Source organism: Pithys albifrons, chromosome 9 (assembly GCF_047495875.1).
Source record: "Pithys albifrons albifrons isolate INPA30051 chromosome 9, PitAlb_v1, whole genome shotgun sequence".
Taxonomy (NCBI): Eukaryota; Metazoa; Chordata; class Aves; order Passeriformes; family Thamnophilidae; genus Pithys; species Pithys albifrons.
The window spans coordinates 11336620-11360940 of record NC_092466.1 but is presented as its reverse complement, the minus strand read 5'-3'; the positions used below and the strand labels follow the sequence as shown (position 1 = coordinate 11360940).

Below are 24321 nucleotides of genomic sequence, written 5' to 3'. Positions count from 1 at the left end.
CCACGAGAGTTGTCTGGTGGGGCTGCAGGGTCTGGCAGTCCCTGGCTGCAGCCTGTGCAGGGAGGCTGGCCTGACCCACTGCTGTGTGGCACTGGAAAGCCCTGGGCATTGCCTTCCACCAGGCTGGTGTTGGAGACTTGAATGCACTCACATTTGCAGTGGTGTCAAAACTCAGTGTGGCTCAGCTCTGAGTGCAAAACAGGGAAAATCCAACAGCAGCACAGAAGTAATTGCTTTGGTCAGACCTCTTACAAAACTGCCTCAGCTCAGCCAGCACTACCTGCCTCTGCAGTGTGCTTGCAGCCCAAGCCATGCTACGTGCCCTTCTGACCTTATCAGCTCACACCACACCCTGTGTCAGGCAGGTGTCCCCTCCTGATGCCTGGTGTGCCAGCAGAGGCCATCACCCTGCTGCAGGCCACAGCCTTTGGCAACTGGCCAGCAGAGCCACTGGCAGGAGTGGCTTCTCTGTAAACAATCTGCATGAACCTCTTATGGAGATCCAGGACTGGAAGAATGTCCCCATTGGCGCCACAAGTGCTGGGAAAAGAACTGCCAGCTTTTCCAGTGTCCTGATTAGGGCAGACCCTCTGACTGCTTTGCCTTCTCCCTGCCCTTATCAAGGCCTGCAGAGTGCAGTAATCTTCAATCCTCTGTGGTGCTGGGACACAATGGGAAACGTTTCAAGTGTCCAGGGTTTTATTACATGGCTGGACTTTTGCATATAACTTTCATGTGCTTGAAATGGTTGATCTTGTTGAATCTGCACTTAACCCGGCCTTTGACGTGGCAGATCAGTGCCACACTTTTAATCGCTGTCTCAGCAGTCCAGCCAGTGCTTGCTCCTGCCTGAAGTTGATCACTGATTCCAGGAGCTCCAGTTGCTGGTGCAGCACCTTCCCGAGTCCTGATAAAACCTCCAGTGCTGAGACTGCCCAAAGCTCAGGCTGTAGATGTGTTGTCCATTTCTCTCTGCATTCAGGAACAAACTGTGATACCTCTGCCACTGGTTAGAAGTGGTCACCCAAACATTGAGTTTTCTGGTATACTAATAATTTGCTTTTCACCATGGGCTGGGAGCTGCCCTTGCCCAGCAGGACAGCAGTTGTCTGTAGTCCCTGCCTGTACCAGGTGCTCTGCACACACCTTGAGCTCTACCTGAGCTGTGTCTTTAACTTGGGCTGATCTGTAGGTGAAGTGTGTGGCTGGAGCTTGTGCTTGTGCTGTGAAGAGACACATGCTGCTCTGTGCTGCACCTTGATGGCTGTGCTCTGACAGCTCTGACTCGGTGACTTGCCTCTGTGGACATTCAGGAATTCTGTGTCATATCTGGAAGTGGGTTCAAAATGCAGAATGTCTTTGACCACAAGATCCTGTTCCTCTTCCTTTCTCTAGTTGCAAGAAGTCAGTGTCCAGTCTCCCAGGGAATGACACAAACTGTAGTGTCAGTGTGAACTAGCAATGTTTCTTCATTGCTTGCCCTGTGGGTCATTATTGGGCAAACACCTGTAGTGGGTGCACACAGCTCATCAAGCTCTATGTTGAAAATCAGCTTCCAGGTAGAAAAAAATCCCCCTGTGTCTAGTCATATGGTTTCAGTGATAGTGGGGTTTGCCTTAGAGCAAGCTGAGAAGTAAAAGATGAGATTGATGTGATTCCTTTTTTTTCAGTTTGATTTTTGGATTACGATTTTCCTTTCTCCACCCCTCCATTTGTTAATATTTAATAGAAAACACATGTTCTTCAAGGCCTTTGCTGGTCATATGCAGCCCTGTGACTGTTACTGAGACAGAATGATGGACCCTCCATAAAGAGATTTATAGTCGAAACTGTGAGGAGCTCACAGCTACAGCACGGCCAGTGAACACTCCCCTGCACTGACAGTTCATCAGTAAAACCCCTGACCCTTCCACCCTTAATCATCCTTGCTTGTCACTGACATAATTGCCTGATTACAGACTCCTCTCCCCCACCCCTTTCAAACTGGGCGCAATAGTGCATTTGAAAAACAAATGGAAATGAACTGTCCATGCTCTTTTTCTTCTTTCTTTTTTTTTTTGCTTCTCCTGCATTGAGATGAATCAGGCTAAGATTCAGTTTCTTTGTGCATGAGCAGGCGCTGGAATAGGCTTTCAGGACTCTTTTGCATTGGTGTTTCTTGCATGTGAATGGTAAAGCTGATGTCATTGTGTTATTGATTGGGATGACAACTTTGGACATAAATCATTAATGTCTGGGAAAGAGAGAGGGAGGGGAAAAGGCAACACACACTTGATAGTTTTCCGTAAATCTGCTGTTCATTCCTGCATATGTGATACAGAGGAGAAGACAAGCAGGAACATTTTTCCTGTGCAGCCTGAGGATGATGTGCTTTGCCACTTTTTCTGAACCGTTTTCCCCAGAACATGTTGCTATATTCTTCAGAAAATGGCTCATATCATCAGCAGTGTTGTCATGCTGGAGCCTGTCTTTGTAGATGTGAGCCAAGGTCAGAAGACTGCCCAGGGGAAGGTCTTGGGTTCTCTCATTCCCACAAACCTTGCACCCCCAGCAGATTTTCAGTTCTGGGCCCAGGAAGGAGTAAGATTGCAGTTCTTGGGAACTACCACCTCTCTAACTCCTTCAGTTACCAGCAGGGATTGTTTCAGCGTTTTGAGCTGACCATTTTTCTCATGGATGATCTTAATTTTATCCAAAAAAACAGTGGTTAATTCAGTTCATAGCACATGTCCCCAAGCCAGCTATGAACAAGTGTGCAGGGGATAGAAGTCATTCAAAACTGCTGTCAGAAAAGTTCTTCCAGCAAAACAGACAGCAAATAGCTCCAAGAGGAAACCCATGAGGTACTTGCACCTTTTGCCTATGTGCCTTTGCCCCTGCACAAAGTTCATCCAGACAAGTCAGATTATCAGTCCAGACATCAAGAAAGTAAACAGTGTCTGTCAGAGGTTAGTAATAATACAAGTATTGGTGAGCAGCTGATGTTTGAAGTGTAAATAGTTTAGTGACAGTCTGTCCTGGTACCTGTGGGGAATCTTGTGATGTGTGGAAAGAGGGAAGTGTGAAAACTGCCTTTCAGTGGGGCAGTAGAGAAGGAAATGGCATTCCCTTGCTGGGAGCGTGGCTCTGATCCTGCTCTTGTCCCCTTGCAGCCGAGCTCACCTCCGCCTGTGTCTAGAACGTTTGAAAGTTCTGATACCGCTCGGACCAGACTGCACCAGGCACACCACGCTTGGGCTGCTCAACAAAGCCAAAGCACATATCAAGGTAAGAGCTGCTCTTCCCTGCTGCTTTCAGCGTGGGCTGTTGGGAAGCGCAATTCAGTCGCTCACCCTTGCTGCCCAGAGGTAACTCTGTTGAAGGAGACTTAACACCTTTACATTAAAAACAAAGAAACAAACAAAAACAACAACAACAACAAAAAAAAAAAACAACAAGCAAGCCTTGCCCTCTTGGTTAATCATTTGTCATTGCTACAATTCCACATCGTTGTAAGAGTCCATAATGAACTCGGTTAACTATGGGAATGATGGACTTAAAGAGCAGGGGTGTTGTTCTGTTTTTGTGGTCGTTTGTTGACAGCTGCATCTCTTTAAAGGAAAACATACCTATTGTTCACTGACTGCATTCTGATGGGAAATGCAGCTTTTTTTGTGGTGTGCTAGTGAGTTTCCACTGCCTAAGCATTAGCACAAACCACAAGAGTGTGAGACAAGGTAGGCTTGCTGGAGTTTCTTGTGTGTACCTGCCAGCCAGCTCAGTGCTCTTCTTGCTTCACTTTTGGCAAAGTGAAACATGAAAAGAAAATGCAGCATTGTCAATATCTGGGAGAGGCTGAAATATTAGTTGCAGGTCAGGATATCAGGGGGGAAGATGGGTGATGAAGGAGAAAAAGCGCTGCCAAAGGGACAGAGTTAGCCTGAAATGACTCCTTATGCAATGTGCTTGTCATAGGAAACAAAGAACAGTGCCCTGGTAGATTTCCAAGCTCTGATCAAAGAAATCTGTAGTAGGTTATGTAAATCACTTACTGAATAGAAAACTGTCTCTGAGAAATCCTACTAAACCATGCAGTAAGGAACACAGAGCTCCCAGGGCACGTTTTTATGTTGAAGCGGATCATAACAAACCCTGTAGTGGTTTGATTCAGGGAATTGAGGCCCCTTCGTGGGCAGATGCGGTAATGCAGGTGTCTCATCCCGTGCGGAATGACCCACAAACTGCTGCAGTTCACGTCGTTTCCCCTGGAGAGACTTAGTCCTCAGAGACTCTTTGTACTAATGGGGGTAGGATTTATCACGACTTGTGAGGTGAAAAGATGTGGGGAAATAGCATCGTGCTTGGAGAGTGCGAGGCAGCTTGGTTCAGGGGTCTTGCAGCTTAAATCCTCCTGGGACCTGGGAAGGTCAAACAAGGCAGGTGGGAGGGCAGGGGAGGTGGGAGGGAAGGAGAAAAGGATGAAAGTAATTATTCAGTCACATTTGATCATGTCAGAAACTTGAAGAGGCTGACAGGAGAAGCCAACACCAGCTTGAGAACCTGGAACGAGAACAAAGATTCCTAAAGAGAAGACTGGAACAACTACAGGGTCCTCAGGAGATAGAGCGAATACGAATGGACAGCATTGGATCTACCATTTCCTCGGATCACTCGGACTCGGAGCGAGGTGAGTGGTGCTGAACTAGCATGGAATCCCTAGGAGTCTGTGAAGTGAGAGCATGAGATTCATCCATTTCTTGTCTCTCAGCTACCCCCTTGTTAAAGCCTGTGATATTTAGGTTGCTGATTCTGCTCACATGCATGCACACACACAGGTATGTGGAGAGTTTAGTATTTTGAATGAGTTCTAAGCCTGGAAGAATTGTTGTTGCTGTCAACTTGAGCTGATTTCTGTGGCATTGAAAGTGATAGTAAAGCTGAGACACCAATTGTGCTTTTTGGTCGACTTAATTTCTTTGTAACACAAAGAGCAAAATGTAAGAAGGTATTAATGGGACTGGAATGGATGCTTCAGTCACCTATCCCCCTACCTTTTTTCCCCAAGCTTCCCATGGAGTTCATATCCTCAGATAAAACTGGCTAGAGATGATCTGAAGGACTAACTGAATTCAGCTAACTTTTTAAAAATATCTCTGCCATGAAGAGAACTCTAGGCACAGTAGATGGTTTGATATTTACTGACAGACCTGAAGATGCTGTGTAGTTTGGGTGTGAGTCTGTAGTTAAAAAAGAAAAATCCTTCGGGAAATTCCTAAGCCATATGGGAACCAAGATACCTGGTTAAGTAGATCTTTGCTTTTTAAATCTTTCCTAGAAACAAGATGTCTGTGTCAAAGTACACTGAGCATCTGTGAGAGTAACCCAGATTCCCATGGTAATGCATTGTAATTGCCTATAGGCATGGTCCTGGCTTTGGCAATATAATGTAAAGCAAGTAGCATGTTTAGGGGGTATCTTCGTTCCATTTTCTCTATTGCCTTTGATTTTATCTGTTTCTTCTTGTTTCCAACACTGGGGTAGTAAAGCTCCAAAAAACGAAGTGGTGGAACAAGTTCAGTGTGTGGGGTGGCTCACCTACACAGATAGTGTGCCCTGCATGTGGAGGAGTCAAACCCCTTTGCCAAATCCGTATGACAAACTCCAGTCTGGGATCTAGCCTTTCTATAAATTGCATCCACAGCCCATCCCGTCTTTCTGGCAGGCAGCTGCTTCATTCCCTGCATTGGAGGAGTCCCAGCAGCTCGCTGGCTTGAAGGGAGCAGTGGGCTGTGTGGTGCTAACCTGTGTGCATTTCTCTTGTTTCCCTTTCTAGAAGAGATTGAAGTGGACGTTGAAAGCACAGAGTTCTCCCATGGAGAAGTGGACAATATCAGCACAACCAGCATCAGTGACATTGATGATCACAGCAGCTTGCAGAGTATTGGGAGTGACGAGGGTTACTCCAGCGCCAGTGTCAAGCTCTCGTTTGCTTCCTAGAACCAAGTGAGACAAGAGTGCAGGGCGAATGATTTCACTCGGGTGATCAAACTGGGTCCTAGATGCCAGTATCCTCTTTCAGAAATGACATATTGACAGCTAGTCCTGGAGAGACCTGTATATAAAGCTTTTTGGATAAAGGAAGCCTCCCCAGAAACCTGTATTTGTTCATTTGGGTCATTTTTCCAATCCCAATTTCTGCTGGCAAAAAGTTAGACCAAACACTATCCCTTTGAAGTCAGTGAAATCCGTTTGTTTCTGTGGGACCTGGATCTAGAACTTAGTGATGAAACATTTTGTTTTGAATTTACTTGTTTGAAAGAGGATACTAGAGACTCATCCTTCTCTTTCTGTCACGAGATCTGAGAAATGTCAAAATTTCTTGCATTGCATTCAGGTTGAACAACCTAATTTAGGCCCTTCTGAAGAGCTTTTGTGGTCCTAAAAGGACTATATCCTACAGTTTATCACAATCCAATGCTGTCATAATGTACTAGGAAATGTAAGAAGGCTTAGCCTTAGGAATAACAGTAACAATAATGCTTAAGGTCTCATTCTGTGCCCAGAGGGAGAGAGGCAGCAAAGAGAGATGTTCAGGGGAGAACACCATTCAACTCAACTTTCTGTTGGACATCATTTAAAAAGTGAGTACCTCTGATGGCGTGGCTAAAGCAGGAGGTGCACACTTGTAACCTACCAGCACATTGTGGGCTGTCGTGCCTCGGGCTGTGACACTGACAGAGATCTCCCGGTAGATGTGTTTGTACACAGCCAGCTGAGGGCAGAGGAAACCAGCACACACGAGAGGTGACACACCAGAAAGTCATGCCCAGATACTGAGCCACTATGACCTTTTTATTTGAAGCGATTTTTTGATAAACATTTGTAAATGTGTTGGGAGGGAAAACACCCCAAGTCTGATGCGTCTTTTTAGAGCTTGTCCATATGAAACCTTAGATGTCTTTTATATGAATTTATGCCATGAAAAAATCTCTGTTTTGATGAAGCACTTGACCCAATAAAATTCAAAGATGCTTTTTTTGCCATGCACACAATGGATGAAGGCTGTGATAGCTGGAAGAGGCCAGGTTTGGTGGGGGTTTCTTCAGTTTTCTTTTTAGAATCATTCCCTTTGCTGACTTTGAAGTTCCAGTCCAGTAGTTAACCTAGTTAAGCTCAGCACGTCTCTCATGTTAATGTAACGTTTTGACTGCACGTCCTGTTCCCAAGGGCCTTGCCATCCTGTCTGTGCAGGTGCTGTTAAGAGCTGTTATAGCGAATGTTTTCTAATTTTCTCTGAGACAAGCATTCTAACCTGCACTTTGAGGGCTTTGCTTTTTTATTTTTGTCTTTTTAATGGCCAGGATTATTTTGTTTTCCAAGTTTTAAAAACCTTAATAGAGTCTTCACCTATGGCATTGTTTGAAACTTTGTATATCCTTAAGTAATTTAACTACCCCTCATTACTAAGAAAAAAAAGAGGAAAAATGCTTTATAAAATTCATAACTTATTGTTGATTTGAATGGGTTGTTAATTTCAGTCCTTTAGATTTTATTTTATTGTTTTAGGTAGGGTTGGACAAAAAGAAGTAAAAAAATAAAAAAATAAAGACAACCATACTTAGCAGTGCAGTGGAATTGTGTTTAAATGTTAGCATATGGTCCCCATTAAAGTAGCACTTTAACGCCATTAAACATTTCTGTATCTGAAATGAGTTGTGTTCTTCCATCTTGGTCATTCGTATCCCTTTAGCCGAGTGTTTGTTCTCCTTGTGCACTTCAGTCCCACGGTGAGAAGATCCTGAGTGAGGTTGCTGTAGCCTTTTCCACTGTGATAAGTTGCCTGTGTTTAAATATTCTGATGTTTCCCCTCTCTCCTCCAAAATTTGTCATCCCCTGTAAGAGGTACAACACACATGTTTGAGTAGAGAAATAATCTTTCCATGGCTGTAATGAATGATTTCTATTTGTTTTTTTTTTTAATTTACTTGCTTACTAAGTCTGTGTCAGGTTGCAGCTGTGAAATGTGTTTTCACTTGTGTGTAGGTAATCCAGTGGCTCAGTCCATCTGTTCTTCTGGGAGGTTCCCTGGCAGGAGCAGAAATCTGCCACAGAGAGAACTGAGCTCTAGGTTAACAAATGGAGCCCGAGGGTTTTGAAAGAAGAAATGCTGCTTGGATTTATGTTTGCAGTCCATATAATCTCTGAGTGACATAAGGTTTGGGACAGTCTGAAGAGTGATGAAAAGTGAAAAACTTTAACTTTAGCAAGGCCTTATTTATTTATTCATTATTATTCTCCTCGGTAATGTTGACCACTGGCAGTTCTGGTGGTAAGCAGCTGAATACCAGTAGGATTTATTTATTTGCGACCCATTTTCTGTAGCTGTCCCACCACCTCCTCCTTCCTGTTACTCCTATTTGTTTTAAATGCCCACTTAGGAAACAAATATCACAGCTGAGAAATCATGAAGTTCAAGGGATGGAGAATGGCTGTGCTCTCCTAGTGGGTATAAAACAGTGCCATGTCTGTGATTGGAATAAATGTGTTTAAAATGCTTGCTTGTATGGTCCAGGGCTGGTCGGGTATCTCCTACCTTTTCTAGCGTTGTGGGCTCAAGGGTCTCTTGATAGCAAGTGCAGATGCAATGGAAAATGCCACAGGAGATGAGTTTCCATCATCAGCCAGTGGCAGTGGTCCAACCAGGTGAAGGTCCAGGAATAAAACAAAATTAAGAGCCTTTATAATAACTACTAAAGACCAGGGCTTGGTTGCTCTGGTGCCAGTGGGTTCTTTGTGGCAGATCATAACAGATTTCCTCTGTAGTTTAGATAGTTTATTACATGATGGAAGCAATTCTCTGGCCTTTCAAAGTTGTCCTACCCTGCTTTATTTCTGCATTGTGGACTCTGCTGTTTCTGTGGTCTGTCTCGTCCTTTGGAAGTGAGATGGTCTCTCACACTACTGACCTTGTGAGAGAGATCCAGTAGAGCAAGACAAATTTACGGGTTTTCCCCAGAAAAGTGCTCACAGCAGGTTATTGGGTGCTTTGTCCTAACTCTGTCCTTGTGTTTTGTTCATTCACCCCAAAAGGCAGACACTGAAAGCTTGTTGCTATTTGGATTCCCAACTCTAGCAATTTAATGCAGAACTATGTTGGATTTGTGCCGCTTGCAAGGCCTCATTTTACTCCTTTGCATGCAGAGGGTAAAGTCAAACACTTCACCCCCTGTTTCTCCTGCGTGGCCCTTGGTTCTGCCCACATTAGCTTTAGTTTCATCCAGAATCACACTGATGCACCACATCATATTTGGTGTGGAATCACATTTTCTCTGTATCTTTGCAGAATTGCGTGGGGGTCTTTTATTGTTTACTTTGTGGTTGGTATTGTTTTTCTGATTTACTTTTGTGTTTCTATGATAACAGCAATCCTAAATCTATTCTTCATTTAATTTTATGATATTACGGTGACTTTTCCTGTAAAAACAGCATTGGATACACTTTCCTGAGGCCCCTTCCCCACGGGGCAGGCACACATGCACGCGCACGCACAGCTCCCTCACAAGCGCATTCTGTCAAGTCCTCCCTCTGTAAATTAGATCCCCAGTGGGTCCCTTTGCTACAGACAAACCCATTAAAAAGACCATCCAGCATTTTCCTTCTTTTGACATGAGCGTATTATGGAATGTCATCTCGTGTCTGTAGACAAGGTGGAGATGACTATCTGGCTGCATTTGTCACGGTTATCCTGTGGTGAGTTGTCACTTGAAGGTCATTTTAATGTCCATTCCATTAGCAGCATGTCAGTGACGAAGGTGGTCTCGGATCTGGCTGTCTCAAGAAATCTGTAGGTCAGTAGAAAGGGGGTTAACTACACAGACTTACCATTTTCCAGGTTTTGTGATTGTGTTTTCCTTTTGTCTGTTTGTTTGCTTGTTTGCTACCGTCTGTTTGTGGCCTGTGAGGTCCAGCCTCCTGCTTTTTCTGCTCTTTGTTCTCGCCTTTGCTGTTTCCTATTCCCTGTGTTGCCCTGTTGAAATGGATGAAATATTTGGCTTCAGTGGAAGTAGAATCTGTTGTGTTGTACTAAGTGGAGTTAGTTGTTCCTTTTTCCCCCCCAGGATTGTAAGCTTTTCTTGTGGCGTCTTTTCTGACACCAGCCATGCATCATTGAAAAGAGAAATTGGGGTGACTTCTTGGAAGAGAATGGTAAAAACCAGGACTTCGTTGTGAGTTTAGGGAGGTGATAATAATGATAAAGTCCATAAAACCAGAATAAAGTCTGTTTTTTTCCCTGTGCCTTTGTCCTCTGGACAGATTCTCTGGCAAATGATAAATTCTGTGACCTGATAGTGACTGAAACTCCTCTGCATCAGCATTGCAATCTCTCAATTGTACTGCGGGACCCTCAGGGAAGAGGAGCATGTCCTTCTGCCTTGCTGTTCCCCAGCCTGCACAAAATACCTAGAAAATACTGATGGGCTGTCAAATTTGCTTGAGCTGTGCCAACAGATCTGAGTGATGTTGGCGAGGATGGACATGGGAGAGGACAGTGGTGTCTGCAGACACGTCTTCCTTTGGGGTGACCTGTTACAGAAAGGCAAGTTGTTTAATGGGGGGATAGTAACATCAGCACTGCCCTTGCTTCTCTGCTCATTTGCTCCTGCAAAGAGGACTGATCCCTTTAGTTGGCAGAGGCAGGAATATGGAGTCTATGGGTGTTGGTACTATGGCTGTGGTACTAAATTTCTAGTATGGAGGAGTTCTCTTTGGTGTGCTAAAACTAAAGTTGTCTCACAAGACATGCCTATGTTGAGGTGCCTTAAAAATGGCAAGGATTGGGAATTGCTGAGCAGCCTATGGGAGGATGGATATCTTACAAGGTGTGCACTTGTACAGAGCCGAAGTCACACTGTGCTGGTGGCCTGGTTGATGAAGGTCAAAAGTGTGAAATGTCATTTCCTCTTGGAAGATCTTCAACATTACCTGTGCTGTAAGAACTGTGGGTAATAATTTAGTTTTATCACACTGGAAAAAAAAAGTTCAGTCTCTTAGTTTGTAGTACCCCAGTAAGGCCCAGAGCAAGCTGGTGGGCTGAGCTGGGTAGTTTGGCCTTTAACAGGTCATTCATCATCTTGGCTTCAGTCTGCTGTGCTGCAGACGTGATGAAGCTTTATTTTAATACAGAAAGGATACAGCTTCAGCAGGGATTACTTTTGATCTTGAGGGATGTTGCAGCAAGGCAAAATAAGCCATAAAGGAATTTAAAGCATTCTATGGTGGTTCTAACATGGCGGTTGTTAGTCAGAATGTACACAGACCTAGTCCATGACTTGGGCTACCAGTGCTCTTTAGTGCTCAGTTCAGCTAAGGATAGGAAATTATTTCCACTTAATCTCCTTTCAAAATACATGTCTCAAAACAATTTATTGGTTTGGATCTTCTGGAAGGCTTGATGGGGAAATACAAAAGCTCTTTCCTCTCCCACAGTGGCGGACAACTGTAGAAAATAGTATCCAATGCCCCAGGAAATACCAGGTTTAGCAGGTCAGTCAGACAGGTAAGGTGTAAACTGTAGCATTGCTCATATTCCTCATGGAGAATGTCTCTTTGGGAAGGAACACCACCTTTCAGTCTAGGTGAGAGCAAGACATTTTCAGTCATCACCCACTGCAGGAAAGCTTTGCACTTCTGTACAGACCAAGGAGTCACTGCAAGGTGAGTTCAGTGCAGAAAGGTAATTGCTTTACAAAAGCAAACAATCTAAGTGCTTTTGTGTAGCAGAGCCTTCAGCTCAAGACCAGGGTTTTGAAAGTTGCTGACTCAGGTTGCACATTAACAGGTTGCTGGCTCAGGTGTGTGGCATGGATGTTTACCATCAGCCCAATGCAAATGTCCCTCCTTATTTTGCTAAGTGAAGCTTTTCAGAGAACGGATAAAGATTAGACAAATTGCAGTGCAAAGAGCAGCACCAGCTGCCAGGCAGTGATCCTTGTCTTGGGCCTGGCCCAGGAACATACTCCATAACCTCACACTTCCTGTATCTGTTGCAAGACAGTTGTGGTGGCTTCCCCAGACCCTGCCTGAGCTGATGGAGGCCGGTGGAAGGTCAAGGGAAGCACAGAAGTTTGTATCGGTTTTGCCTTGTGAACATCTTCAGCATTGAATTGCAGTCTTCTCAGTTAAAGTCCTCTTTTGAATTTACAAACCACTGAGCATCCACATAAGTAAGTGACACAATATTCATCAGCATAAGGGAAGGCAAAAGAGAATTGGATTGCCTTGACTGAGAATTTCAAGTTGCTACTCTTACTGACTTGTAAACACTGAAACTGACTGGAGCAATCCCAGGTTTGTGAGTCAGGTTTGTACTGGTTTAATTTCCACAATAGATTTCAATTTGCACAGGATTGAAGCTGTACTAGATAAACCATTTCCTGCAGGAACTTATTTTTAAGAGGAAACATACAGGCCAGACTTGTAATTTTGCACAGTACCCCTTGAACGGCACAAATCTGTTTTCCATGTTACATCTTTAGGGTTTTGAACTCTACATTCACTGGGATTCCTTTTGTTATTTCAGTGTTTCGAAGTACTGTCTGCTTACAGTAGGATGTGCTGGCTCTGGGTAGGTACTTTGTGTGTCAATGAAGAGCATGAGTTCTGACAAGCCAAACTTACTGTGTAGAACAGTAAATAAAACTGGGAAATAAATTGTAAAAAGACCACGACCAACCAAAACACTAGAAGCCACACATTTTGAGTCACTTCAGCATTTGTAACTGAAGGAACTCGTGTGTTTTGGCAATTACCAGCATTGCTTAATTCAAGATTTTTTTTTTCTACATGAATTTCTCAAGCCACTCTCAAGACTGTGTTCCAAAGCCAGACTACACACAAACTGGCCCCATCCTACAGATGAGGCAAGAGTATCAAAAAACTGAAGTGCTGTAAGGAGCAGCTGTGTGGCCCATACAGCAGTTTTGGTGGGACTTCTTTATTTATACAGGTTGGTTTCCAACTGTTCTCCCTTTATCAACAGAGCACAGCAGCCTCTGTCTCTCACTTATTTCAGCTAAGATGTTACAGGAAAAAGTGTATCAGCACTTCTTTGAAGTGGTCAACAGAAGAGTTAGAGCAGAGTTCATGAGGCAGCCCACATTCTAAGGAGAAGTGATACTCAGTTACTCAGAGTAGTTTCACTAAATTTTTTGAAAGGTTCAATTACAAGGAAGTCCAGAAGATCAGCTGGTCTTAGCTCAGGCTGAACTGTCTCTTACCATAATAGAGGTTCACACACCCACTACATTCTGTTGACTCACTGTATTTCTTTTCAGGACCAGGGAGCAAATAAATAGTCCTGTGATGGTCTATTTGTTGAATTTATTACATTAAAAGATAAGCAGATGTCGTGCATGTCAAGTATGGATTAAGCCTTTTTATTCCAAAGACTACTTTCTATTAAAAGAACAGGTGGAGTTAAGAAAAGGCTGATTCCTGATTGCTTCCTGAAAATACCCCTCCTGTCTGCTTTGGCATGTTTCAGTTCTAACTGCAAGATGCTCCTTTTAAGTGAAAGGGACACTGCATCACAGCCGTCTGTGGAAGACAACAGATGACCTTCCTCAAGAGTGAGCTGTCAGTGTGGCACAACTGTCACCCTCAATAAAAAGCAGAAGTTCAGATTATTTTACTCTTCAGAGGTTTTCTATGCAAAAGAAAATTTAACCCCCCTGCTGCCAGTGAAGGTGAGGAATTAAGCAATATATGCTTCATCTTGCAGAGTGTGCACTACTTTTCCCCCACTTTTGGGTATGACATTCTGTCCAGTATTCTATACTCGCCCCATCCTGATGATTTACTGTCATCATCCCCCCACATATACTTTCAGTACATCAAATATATCCAGCAGATTTTAAACACTTTATTTAATAAAAGTTAAACATACAAAACTGAAATTAACACACTTTTGTATTCATAAAAATCACCATCTCCCATTATAGGGAGAGCCTTTTTCTATGTATGGATTCTAAACTACTGGTTGTAGAGTTTAGCTTGAGTTGTGACTCAGGTAACTGATGGACATTTCCACCAATCAGTGCATCAACAATTGCTGACGTGACCTGATCTAGTTAACAAATTACAAAATGAGCTACATTAACATAATATACAGGGGAATAATGGTCAGGATTAATGGACAAGACACACCTTTTATATAATGGGGGAAATAGCTGATGTACTCTTGTCCATTAACTCAGCCCTAGATTTTACAAAAATAATATCTACATTGTATACAGGGCTACCCATTAAGTTCTTTAAACACATTACGGGTTCAGAGGTGGCACCACTACCGTAAGTGTGAGACAAGTAACAGAGGAAAGCAAATCACAGAATACAAGAAAGCAAGAGCTTTTACACATGGATTCCTGGATAAAACTGAAAGGGCTCTGAAGCAGCACTGTAATACAGCTGAAGTTACAATGGACACTAGGGCCAGTCAATTATTTAAGGACAGAAACTCAGACTAACCTTTACTCATTCACAACTAACTAAGTGGGATCGAGGCATTCCTATCTGCTGTGCCACGGTTCTCCCTGACTGGATGGAGAAGGGCCAGGCTGTCACTGTTGTGTCCCAGGTCTGCAAGATCTACAGAAGGGGAGAGGACAGCTCCTTTCCACAGCACAGCTGGTTACACCCTCCAACTCTGATCCCTGGAATGGGGTGGGGATTTTTAAGTACAGTTCCTTGTCCTATGGTTTTCTGGTTACATTTCATTAACTTCCTATTAAAATCTGTTGAGTATTTAAGAAACAAGCAAAAAAACCCAACCAACAAGAAACAGCATCTCCTCTGCTTAACTTCAAGCACAGGAAATTCAGACTGGAATTAAATTAAATTTATTGTTTCTAGAACATAAGTCATCATTAGTAATAACGATCCTATCAGCCCTGTTCTGCCCTCATTTACAGCTGTACAAATCAATCATCAGTGGATTTATAAGGGAGGTATTTGAACTTCCTTAGTAATTCCATGTGACATAAAAGCTCTCTCCCAGAGCTGCAGCAGCTCTGTAATGCTGAGTATGTCACAGACAGCACCATGACTACAGAACCAGGGAGGCTGTTAAGGTGCCATTGTTATACCACCACTTTTCTTAAAGGGCAGGGGGGGAAAAAACCTTCACCACTGGTATGAATGAAAGATTCCAGAGATCAAAGCTGCAGACAAATACTGCTTTGAGAGTAACAGGCAACAGCAGTTCATGAAAGTGTTACCTGCTACAAAAGATTTAATGGTTGGGGGAGTCAAATCAATAGTTGGGAGATTTAAGGCTCGTATCAGCTGAAGCCAAAGTGATGGTGACAAAGTGGACTCACTATGTGCCAACAAATAATTTACTTTTAGAAAAATATAATGATAAAAAGATAAGTGTAAAGCCCTGCAGAGATGAAGTTCCACCTTTTTCACCTGTTACTGAGGCATCAAATGCCTGACATTGTATTTAGAGGTATCTTGATACTGTGTCATAGGTTTGTCTGCAATTCCGCATGTTCCAACTCCAACCTTGCCAGTTACGCTCTCAGGGGAAGCAAAAATACTCCTCTTTACCTGCAAATAAAACAGAAAACACCACTTTTTAGTAACTACTAGATAAGATTTTACAAAAAGCAAGCAATCATTACCATTAGAAGTGTTTCCACATTCTCAGCTTCTACCCTACAGACAAGCAGAGTTGCTGAAGCATGAGCCATCCATGACATGCCAGCACATGAGGCAGCAGAGCTGGGAATCTCCTGGCGCCCAAGTACTGGATGTCATTGTGGTACCCAGGGCCTTGGGCCAAGAGCGAGTCAAATTTACCTCTCATAACGTGATCTCTAATAATGGTTCATAAAGAAAGCTGAGATTTTACCATTATGTCTGGCAGCTCTGGGTCAAGCCATAAGATAAATGGAGTAAGACCTAAGAATGTCCTCACTACCTTTTCTGCACTACACTTGCTGTTCCAGGGCAGTTCCTTAGCACTGTGTCTGCTGGGTCAAACACTGGAGGTTTAGAGGGGCCCTCAGGTTCTGAGCTTCAACAAACACCACCTGGCAGCTGACAGTGTCCTCAGCTTTCCCAGCCAAGTGCAAGCTCACTCTCTTAGGCACAGCACTCCTCCAAAATCATCCAGTAAAAAGCCAGGACTTTTAAATGTACAAAATACCAAACTGCACACTTCAGAATCCCAAAGACAAACCCCACTTTACATCCCTTAATAAACCATTTCCCTCTTTATCCCAAAATACTGCACAGAAGTCTATGCACTGTTGTTACTTACATACTGACAAAAGCAAACAAACCTGGCCTTTTTTGTTTTTAGAATAGGCTCTGTTGTTAAACTGTTGCCACTTGACTTTCTGGTCCTCCCGTTCCTGTTCAAGTTCTTTAATTCTCTGAGCTTTTTTCAAAGCTTTCTTCTTTTTGTACTCTCGTTGCTGAGCTATCATTTCTTTCCTGGAAAAAATAAAAAAAAAAAAGGCACTCACATTTTAACTTTGTTCCTTTTCTTGTAACAAACTAAAACCCCTATAAAAGAGACATACGCAGTAGTTTTCCAGAAGTAAATTACATAAAACAAAGGTGGTAAATATTCTCCACTTCTAGAAGGAAAAAAAACAAAACCCCAAACCAAATCTTCCCATGCACAGGCATTACTTTGGCATAAGAACAACCACCACAACCACCTGATAAGCCCATGCCAAACAGAGCAACCCACAAGACTGGGTACAATTCATTTCTGAAACTGAAAAAGGACCTATAAGCACTCCTTCACTTCAGACATATTTCAGGTTTGGAAAATTTAAATAGCCCATTGGAGTGAAAAGCTCAAGATTTTCTAGAGATCTGCAGGACTCTCATGCTACCGAGAATTGGACAGAGAAGGAAGGAAAAGGACAAAGATTAAGTTACTTCAGTGAGGATGAGGAAGCTGAAGGAGTCAATCTATGCCACAATGCAGTGCCCCTCAGAACAACCATTTAGGAAAGGGATTATTGGCTATAACAAACTCTGAAATTGTACCATCCTTTTCTCCAATGAAAAAAAAATTTAAATGTTTTCAGCCCTTAAAATTACCTGTCTGTGTCAGACACAGCAGAATACCAAGTAATCCCCCCAGGGATGGGTGAGAACGCAGCCACCCTAACACAGGGATGGGGCAGAAGTCCTTCCTACTGCTAAGCTTGTTTGTTGGCCAAACCACAGCTCTGGCAACAGCCTGGACTACACCTGGGCTGAAATTCCCTGCTTTCAATTAAAAAATACCACTTTTTTTAAATCTACAACTTACATACCTGGTATCTTGAGACATCATAATCTGAGTACAAACAAAGGCAAGATAACACCCAATACCAGCCACATTAACCTAACAAACCTTATATTCCAGATTGATTTAAGCTCCTTTTTCAAGCAAAAGATATTCAAGAGATTAAAAAGACCAAACACCTTCTATTTCATTAATGAATTTTTATATCTGAGGGGGAAAACAAAACCACCAAAAACAGCTAAAACCAACAACAAAAAACATCCCCACCAAAACAAACAAAAAGAACCAAACAAAAAAGCCCCAAACCAAACCAAAAACAAACAAAAAACTTCCCACACCAACGAAAAATTACCAACAAAGGAGCATTCAGACTTCTGCTACTTACTTAGACATGGGTTTGTTGCCACTGTCCTCTTTTGCTTTTCTTCCCTCTTCCACAGGCTTGAGGTTGAAGAGAGGAGTAACTTCGGCATTGCCGTACCCAGCAAATGTGACTGCAGCTGTTCCGTTCTCCTCATCTATTTCTTCAATCTCAGCTTCGTAACACCTGCAAAGATATCATGGCTGTAAGCATGTGAGTAAAGCTTTAATACTCAACCCGTCAACACCTACACTGTCAGCCACCTAATGCCACTAACTGAAAAACTTGCCATACCAGCCTTGATTGTGAGAGACAAAACACAGATCAGGCCGAGAGGTCAAAGGGACACAAGTACAAAGACTGGAATCTTCTGTATTTGACCTTGAGCTTTGATGGCCTCAGTTATGAAGACCAATGATTAATGCTGGGGCCAATCTAGTCAGATATCCTGACTTGGTTTTAGTTCTGGCAGGTCATGGGATAGGAAAACAAACAAACAAAAAACCAAAACCAAAATACTGCATTCACAGTTTTCATGGAATCCACTGAGGAATTTTAGAAGTGGAAAACTTTGGTTCCATTTTTCTCCATATGAAAAAGAATTAAAAAACCTGAAGATTTCAAAACATTCCCTCTTCAATACTTCAAAACCCAAAAGTTTTCTTATTGATTTAAAACAGCAATTTTGAAATTTCACAGAAATCAGTCCATTTCATATTTGTGTATAAAACATTTTGGTCAAACTGACCTCAGAGAAAACTGAGGAATAAAGTGAAATGTATCATAGACATTAATCCAATTAACATCCACTAAAGTAATTTCTTGTGCCTTTTCAGTGTGACAATGTCTTGAATTGAGCCAGGTGAAAAGACATGAAAAACCCTGAGGTCTGGCCAGCTACTCATGAAGCACTGCCCACTTAGGAAATGTTGCAACAGAAGAATTTTTTTGAAAAGCAATACAATTAAGTTTAATAAGTCCACTTCAGTGGATGTTGGCACATTCTTCCCCAACCTCTCATTCTCTAACCCAGTGATCAGAGCAAGAAGAATAACCCAGTGGTGACCCAAGACCAGGAGATTCAATTTTTAAGTTCTAACCCAAAACCATTTTACTCATTAATAACCTGTGACAGAAGAACTGTTCACTTTTAGGTTAGTTTTTTTTCTATCCAAGACTTCAATGGTTATAGGAAATCTTTGTGGTTGCTACATTGTTAACAGAACCAACTGACTGAACAGAGGAGCTTCTCTCTAAGTGGTAACAATTGGGGTTTGTGTCCCACATAAATAGTTATTTTATAAAAGCTCCAACAGTTACACATTTTGCAGTATGAAAAGTGATTTCAGAATGCTTATTTCAAATATTATGGAGTCAAAATGGTCTGCTTGGGTTTCTGGGCTAATACAATGAAGTCCAAATCCAAAAGGTTGATTAATGCTACATCTACATTACACAGCTTGTTATTTTACAGCCAAATGCAGCATTTCCAATTAAAAATTCATTTCCAGTTAGAGGTCCAAACTGAGATAGAGCATTTTTCTTCATAGCTATCAGTGACATATATATAGATGCAATGATGAATTATGAACTATATATCTCAAAATGTTTACAAAAGACAGCCCTGACAGCTTAATTCAATAAATTTGTCATTTATTGCATTAGCAAATGGTAATTTACCAAAGCTACCCTACTTTTATAAGGTTAGTGACAAATAGGGCATTTTCAGAAAATAACCCCACACCTCTTTACTATCTGTCTAAAATACTGACCTTTAATGAAGACAGTACAAAAATACCTAATATCACATTTATATCTTTTTGCTTTTAGTCACCATAGGGTCAGTTCGAACTGAATGAAATTCTCTTACCATTGAACTATTTCATGTAACTGTTAGAGAAGTTTTCTACACTTACTGTCCATCCTCACTCCATATGGCCATACACCTGTCCCCAACCTTCCAGGAGTGGCTGGGCAGGGCAGAGGCAGAACTGTCAGAACTTGCAAGAGTTTCCGAAGGTTGTGTTGAAAGGAGATCTTTGGTTAACTCTATGACTTCCTATAAAAGACAAAAAAACCCCACAAAGAATAATTTTTCCAGTTCCTGTTACCACGCATATTTTTACCCCAAGCTTACTGGTTTAGGATTTTTTTAAGTTACTGTATTAAATTTATAGCTGATGTAAAGCGGACTTTGTCTTTTGTTTTTAATAATTTAATTAGACTCATTTGTTGCAAGTGTAGATAAAAAGATGGATGGCCCTCACTGTAATGCAGTAAAGCTGCCCAGGCCCTCCTCAAACTTTCAAAAAATTAGCTTATTATTTTATAGCATTTCTCCCATTGGCTGAACTGCAGCACCCAGGGCCAGGGGGGCAGAGCACCCTCCAAGGCTGCCACACTGTAAAGCCTCTCATTCATGGGAAGCCTTCAAGTTATTCATTCACAGGCATGAGCATTCAAAAGCCTCTCCCAGCTTCCTGCCAATATTACATTCATGAGCAAGCAATCACAATCTCTCTTTTTCACTATTTTTAAAAATCAAAGGAGCCAACATCTAAAAGGCCATTTAAATTTCAAGTATAATGCAAAGAAACTCTGCAGGCCTTAAAGAAGAAATTTTCTTCAGTTCTTTGAGTATCTGAATATGAACCATTGTCTCTCTCCCAACAATTAGTAAATATTTTAATCAGGGGAGGGTCACAGATAAACTGTGCTCAAACTGAAAGCCTGAACTTTCCTCAGTTTCACACCTTCATTCAGCTCTAAGCATACAAAGACCAGCTCAAGAAAATGCAGTAAAGCAGCTGTTCTTCATTCCTTCAGAACCTAAAAGATTGTAAGCACTTCCCAAATAAGTTGCCACAATATAAACTTACATGCATTTTTATCTGATAAACAGGACAACCAGCATGAACCAGTTTGTTTTTGTCCTAATTTCCAACATCTTCCTAATGAAAGTCTTGCCCTTTGCTTTAGAGGAGCTGCTAACTAATAACTACACCAGTGAGCACAATCAGTAGTAACTGTGGGCTCAGAAACACAATTACTTCTACTGCTGGTCTCCAACTTCCATACTGCTACAGCTGAAGCACAACACATTCTGATTACCAAGTTACCTAATTGAGAGCATAAAGCATTAGCCTCATTTTCCCTCCCAGGTGAAAATTCCCAGAGTATTCCTCAAACATGATGGCTGTATGCTGCAAATCCAAGAGGCAACATGGTTTGAGACAGGTATCTATCTCAGCAGGTCAAACACATCACATCAGGCACAAGCTACACCTTGAAAGTGTCAGCCATTGCAAGAACAGCAACACCAAACTGTTGACTTGTTCTTGCCACACTGAAAAGATGGCTTATTGTAGAACTGGGATATGAATAGTTTCTGACAAGTCTACCAAGGATGCTTTGAATTCTACAAAGTCACTTGCACACCAGGCTATAAAACACCAAACTTTTGGTAAAAATCTTCATTCAATATCCACGTATCATAATGCTCAGCCCACAAGACAGAGACTGATTTTACTGCAAGACATTTCTAAAGTCTTTAAGAGAAGATCATTCAAAAAAAATTTCTGAGCAGGACTTGCACTACCACAGCAGTTCAGGACAACCAAACAGGTTGAACAGCACGGCCTGGTGCCATGTCTCCATGACACGAAGGTGTGACCTACAGAGAAGACCAGGGACAGTCTGTCAAGATCCTTCCTGACCAACTGGTCTTTACAAAGCCAGAGAGAGCTCTACACTCCAGCACACAACACCCACAGATCTCATCTTCAGTTACAAAAGATGACAGCTGTCATCAATCCTACTTGATACGAAAGGTAAGTTTGGTTCTTGGGTATCCTAGAAATGCTTCAAAAAACCAAAAAGTAAAAACCTAAGTACTTAAAACAACTTATTCTAATATTTAACTTTGTTACTCAAAAGTATACAAGATGAATCACTATTTGTAACAGAAAAAAGTTTCAATTACATAGTAACCATCTTTTCAAACAGACAGAACGCTGTTTCTTTGGGACACTGAAGCACCAAACTATTTTCACAATTGTTTGTTTAGTTGGCACATATCAAGTCTGCAAAACAATGTCATTTTCAAGGTGGAACATATGGATAGCAAACCTTTTGGGGACGAAAGTGTAAAGATCTTCCCCATTCTGTGCAGAAAGCTTTTATTAAAAAGTTTGCAAGTTGTCCTTTCACATCAATGATCTCTGCATATCAAAGCCGGGGTCGTGTTGGTATCGGAAATATCATCCCATATGGGTTTTGCTGTGCATTTTAAAAATATAAAAATATACACATGCTTTTAACAGTGTACAACAGAGCACATTCAGACGATCTATCAAGTGCCTTGTGGGCACAAAGCCTTTGCAATTTAAAAGGAATTCTAAAGATCACTGATTTGAGACCCTACTTGTGTTTTGGCTGAAGCACCACTTTTGCTGCTGTTATTTCCATACAGAGCAGGAGTCACTGGATCTTGCACTGGGGAGTTTTATGTATTTTTCACACCTGATGGTTTAAGCAATCCACAACAGAAATGAAGCAGCATCTTGCACTCTCAGGACAGATTTTAACAGCACGGCTGGGATTTTTCATGTCAATGTGTCTTTATATGCACAAGCACCTGAAAGACTCAGTTAAAATTAGGCTGGTGGCCTTCCTGTCACTAAACTATACCCCAAGGCCCAGAAATGGTTTTTAGCTGTTAAGGACATGCTATGCTCTCATGGCAAATGAAAAACACAACTCTTTTCCTTCCTTATATAAAAGCCTTTATGAAAATATGGCTCAGATGCACAAGGAATACAGAACTACTCTCCAAAGCTTTTAACACTGCAAATGCACTTAATGAGTAAGCAGGTTCTGGATCAAGTTATTTGAGAGGCCAAAAATAAGCAGAAAGTCATCACATTAAGCCCAACCATCAGCCTTCAGCATTAGCAAAAGCAACAAAAAATCATGACTTTGAGAAATGCTTCAGGAAAAAAAAATTAAACCCAAGCCATAGTAAAGACAGCACTGGCATATCTTTCACCACTCTGGCTAAAGTCTTCAGCAGAAAAGTTTGCTGCATAAATTAGCACATCTCTTTTACTCATCCAAAAGGAGAGATTTAAAATAGGCCACACTTTGGGGTTTTCCAAACCAAATGTACCTAACTACATTAAATTATATGAGAAAAAAAATAACAAACCTACCAAGTATATATTTTTGTTACAGTACAAATATTTTGGAAAGACGAAACAATTACTAAAGATCCTCAAGTTTCACCTACCCTGGAGTTCTCACCTGTAAGTCTTTCTTCAGTTTCAGTAAATCCTCATTGTCAGCATTCCCAGATAAGGCAGCCTCGACTTGTTGGAGCTGAGCTTTGTAGCTGGCCAACTGCTTGGCAAGGTCTTCTGACATCTGCAAGGAACGAACACACACAAACCCCACATCAGAACAGCCGCGACGCCTTTTAATCACGGCGGGTGCGTGAAAGTAACAAAGAGACACGAAAGTAACACGTGGCGGCTCTCGAGAGACTTCCGATACGGGCACCGCTCGGACAAGGGCCGGGAGGCGCGGGGGCGGAGGGGGGGGGAATGGGACACGGGCCGGGGTGTGCGGGGACACGGCGGGGGAGCAGCGGCGGCCTCACCGCCCGGGCCTCGGGAACACGAACGCGCGTCTGCGGCAAACGCGCGCACGGCCCCGACCCCGCAGCACCGACATCCCCCGCGACACCGGGCCCAGCCCCTCCGGGCCCGCTGTGGGTCGGGGCGGGAGCGCAGCCGGGGCTGGGCAGGGCCTGTGCCGGGGGCAGGCCCAGGGCAGACCCAGGCCGGGCCCAACCAGGCGCAGGCTCGCTCAGAGGGCGAAGGGTCTCACTCCGCGCGGCCCAGGGCCTGCCCGGCGGTCTCACCTCGGCGGTGCGGCCGCTCCGCTCCGGCTCCTTCCGCCGCCGGGGCCGCTCCGCTCCGGCTCCTTCCGCCGCCGGGGCCGCTCCGCTCCGGCTCCTTCCGCCGCCGGGGCCGCTCCGCTCCGGCTCCTTCCGCCGCCGGGGCCGGGGGGCGGGGCTTCGGGCTGGCGCGCGCTCGCGAGAGCGGCCCCGGCGGTCACGTGGCGCTCCGGAGCCCGCGAGAGCGGCGCGCGGAGCGGCCGGGGTGGGGCTGGGAACGGGAACGGGATCGGGATCGAGATCGGGGCTGGGATCCGGATCGGGTTTGGATTTGGGGCTGGGATCGGGATTCCGGTGGGAGCTGCGGCCACACGGCTCCCCCGCCCTCCGGCAGATGGCGCCCCCCATCTCAGGCAGATGGCGCCGCTGTCGCTCCGCGGGACGGGACCGCGCTGAGGGGGCTGTGCCCGGAGAGCCCTGGCGGCGTCACTGGATCACGGAATCGGGTTGGGAAATACCACTTATGGCCGTCGAGTCCAACCTGTGACCGAACACCACCATGTGAACCAGGCCATGGCACGGGGTGCCACGTCCGGTCTTTCTTAAACACTTAAAGCACAGTAACTACAGCGCTCCTCTGGGCAGCCCATTCCAAAGCCTGATCACCCTTTCCGTGAAGAAATTCCTCCCGATGTCCAACCTAAAGGCACCGCTTGAGGCTCTGTCACAGAACTTTCTCTCCGGGGCAGGGCGCGGCTCTCTCGGTGTCCAAGG

General features: G+C 43.4%; 2 protein-coding genes across 3 annotated transcripts in view; one reads left to right on the top strand and one right to left on the bottom strand.

The window, feature by feature from the left end:
• The window catches only part of MXI1 (MAX interactor 1, dimerization protein), a 56865-nt gene extending 49177 nt beyond the window's left edge, over positions 1-7688 (top strand). For both annotated transcript variants that reach the window (XM_071564008.1, XM_071564009.1), the window contains exons 4-6: positions 3153-3267; positions 4495-4666; positions 5813-7688. In XM_071564008.1, the coding sequence (XP_071420109.1) occupies positions 3153-3267; positions 4495-4666; positions 5813-5976 (451 nt within the window). In that variant the 3' untranslated portion in view covers positions 5977-7688. The remainder of the gene's footprint in view (positions 1-3152; positions 3268-4494; positions 4667-5812) is intronic.
• A 6192-nt stretch (positions 7689-13880) lies between these two features.
• SMNDC1 (survival motor neuron domain containing 1) lies at positions 13881-23709 on the bottom strand. Its single transcript, XM_071564010.1, has 6 exons — positions 23572-23709; positions 22953-23072; positions 19568-19710; positions 17676-17837; positions 16326-16479; positions 13881-15588 (listed from the first exon to the last, which is right to left on the bottom strand). The coding sequence occupies exons 2-6, from the start codon at positions 23070-23072 to the stop codon at positions 15451-15453; spliced, it is 717 nt and encodes a 238-aa protein (XP_071420111.1). The 5' UTR covers positions 23572-23709; the 3' UTR covers positions 13881-15450.
• Between the last annotated feature and the right edge of the window lie 612 nt (positions 23710-24321).

Coding starts and splice junctions, on each gene's coding strand:
- SMNDC1 (XM_071564010.1), bottom strand. CDS start 23,072: ATGTCAGAAGACCTTGCCAAGCAGTTGGCCAGCTACAAAGCTCAGCTC. Junction 17,838..19,567: donor ATATGGAGTGAGGATGGACA/GTAAGTGTAGAA, acceptor ATATCTTTGCAG/GTGTTACGAAGCTGAGATTG. Junction 16,480..17,675: donor GGCAACAAACCCATGTCTAA/GTAAGTAGCAGA, acceptor TATTTTTTCCAG/GAAAGAAATGATAGCTCAGC.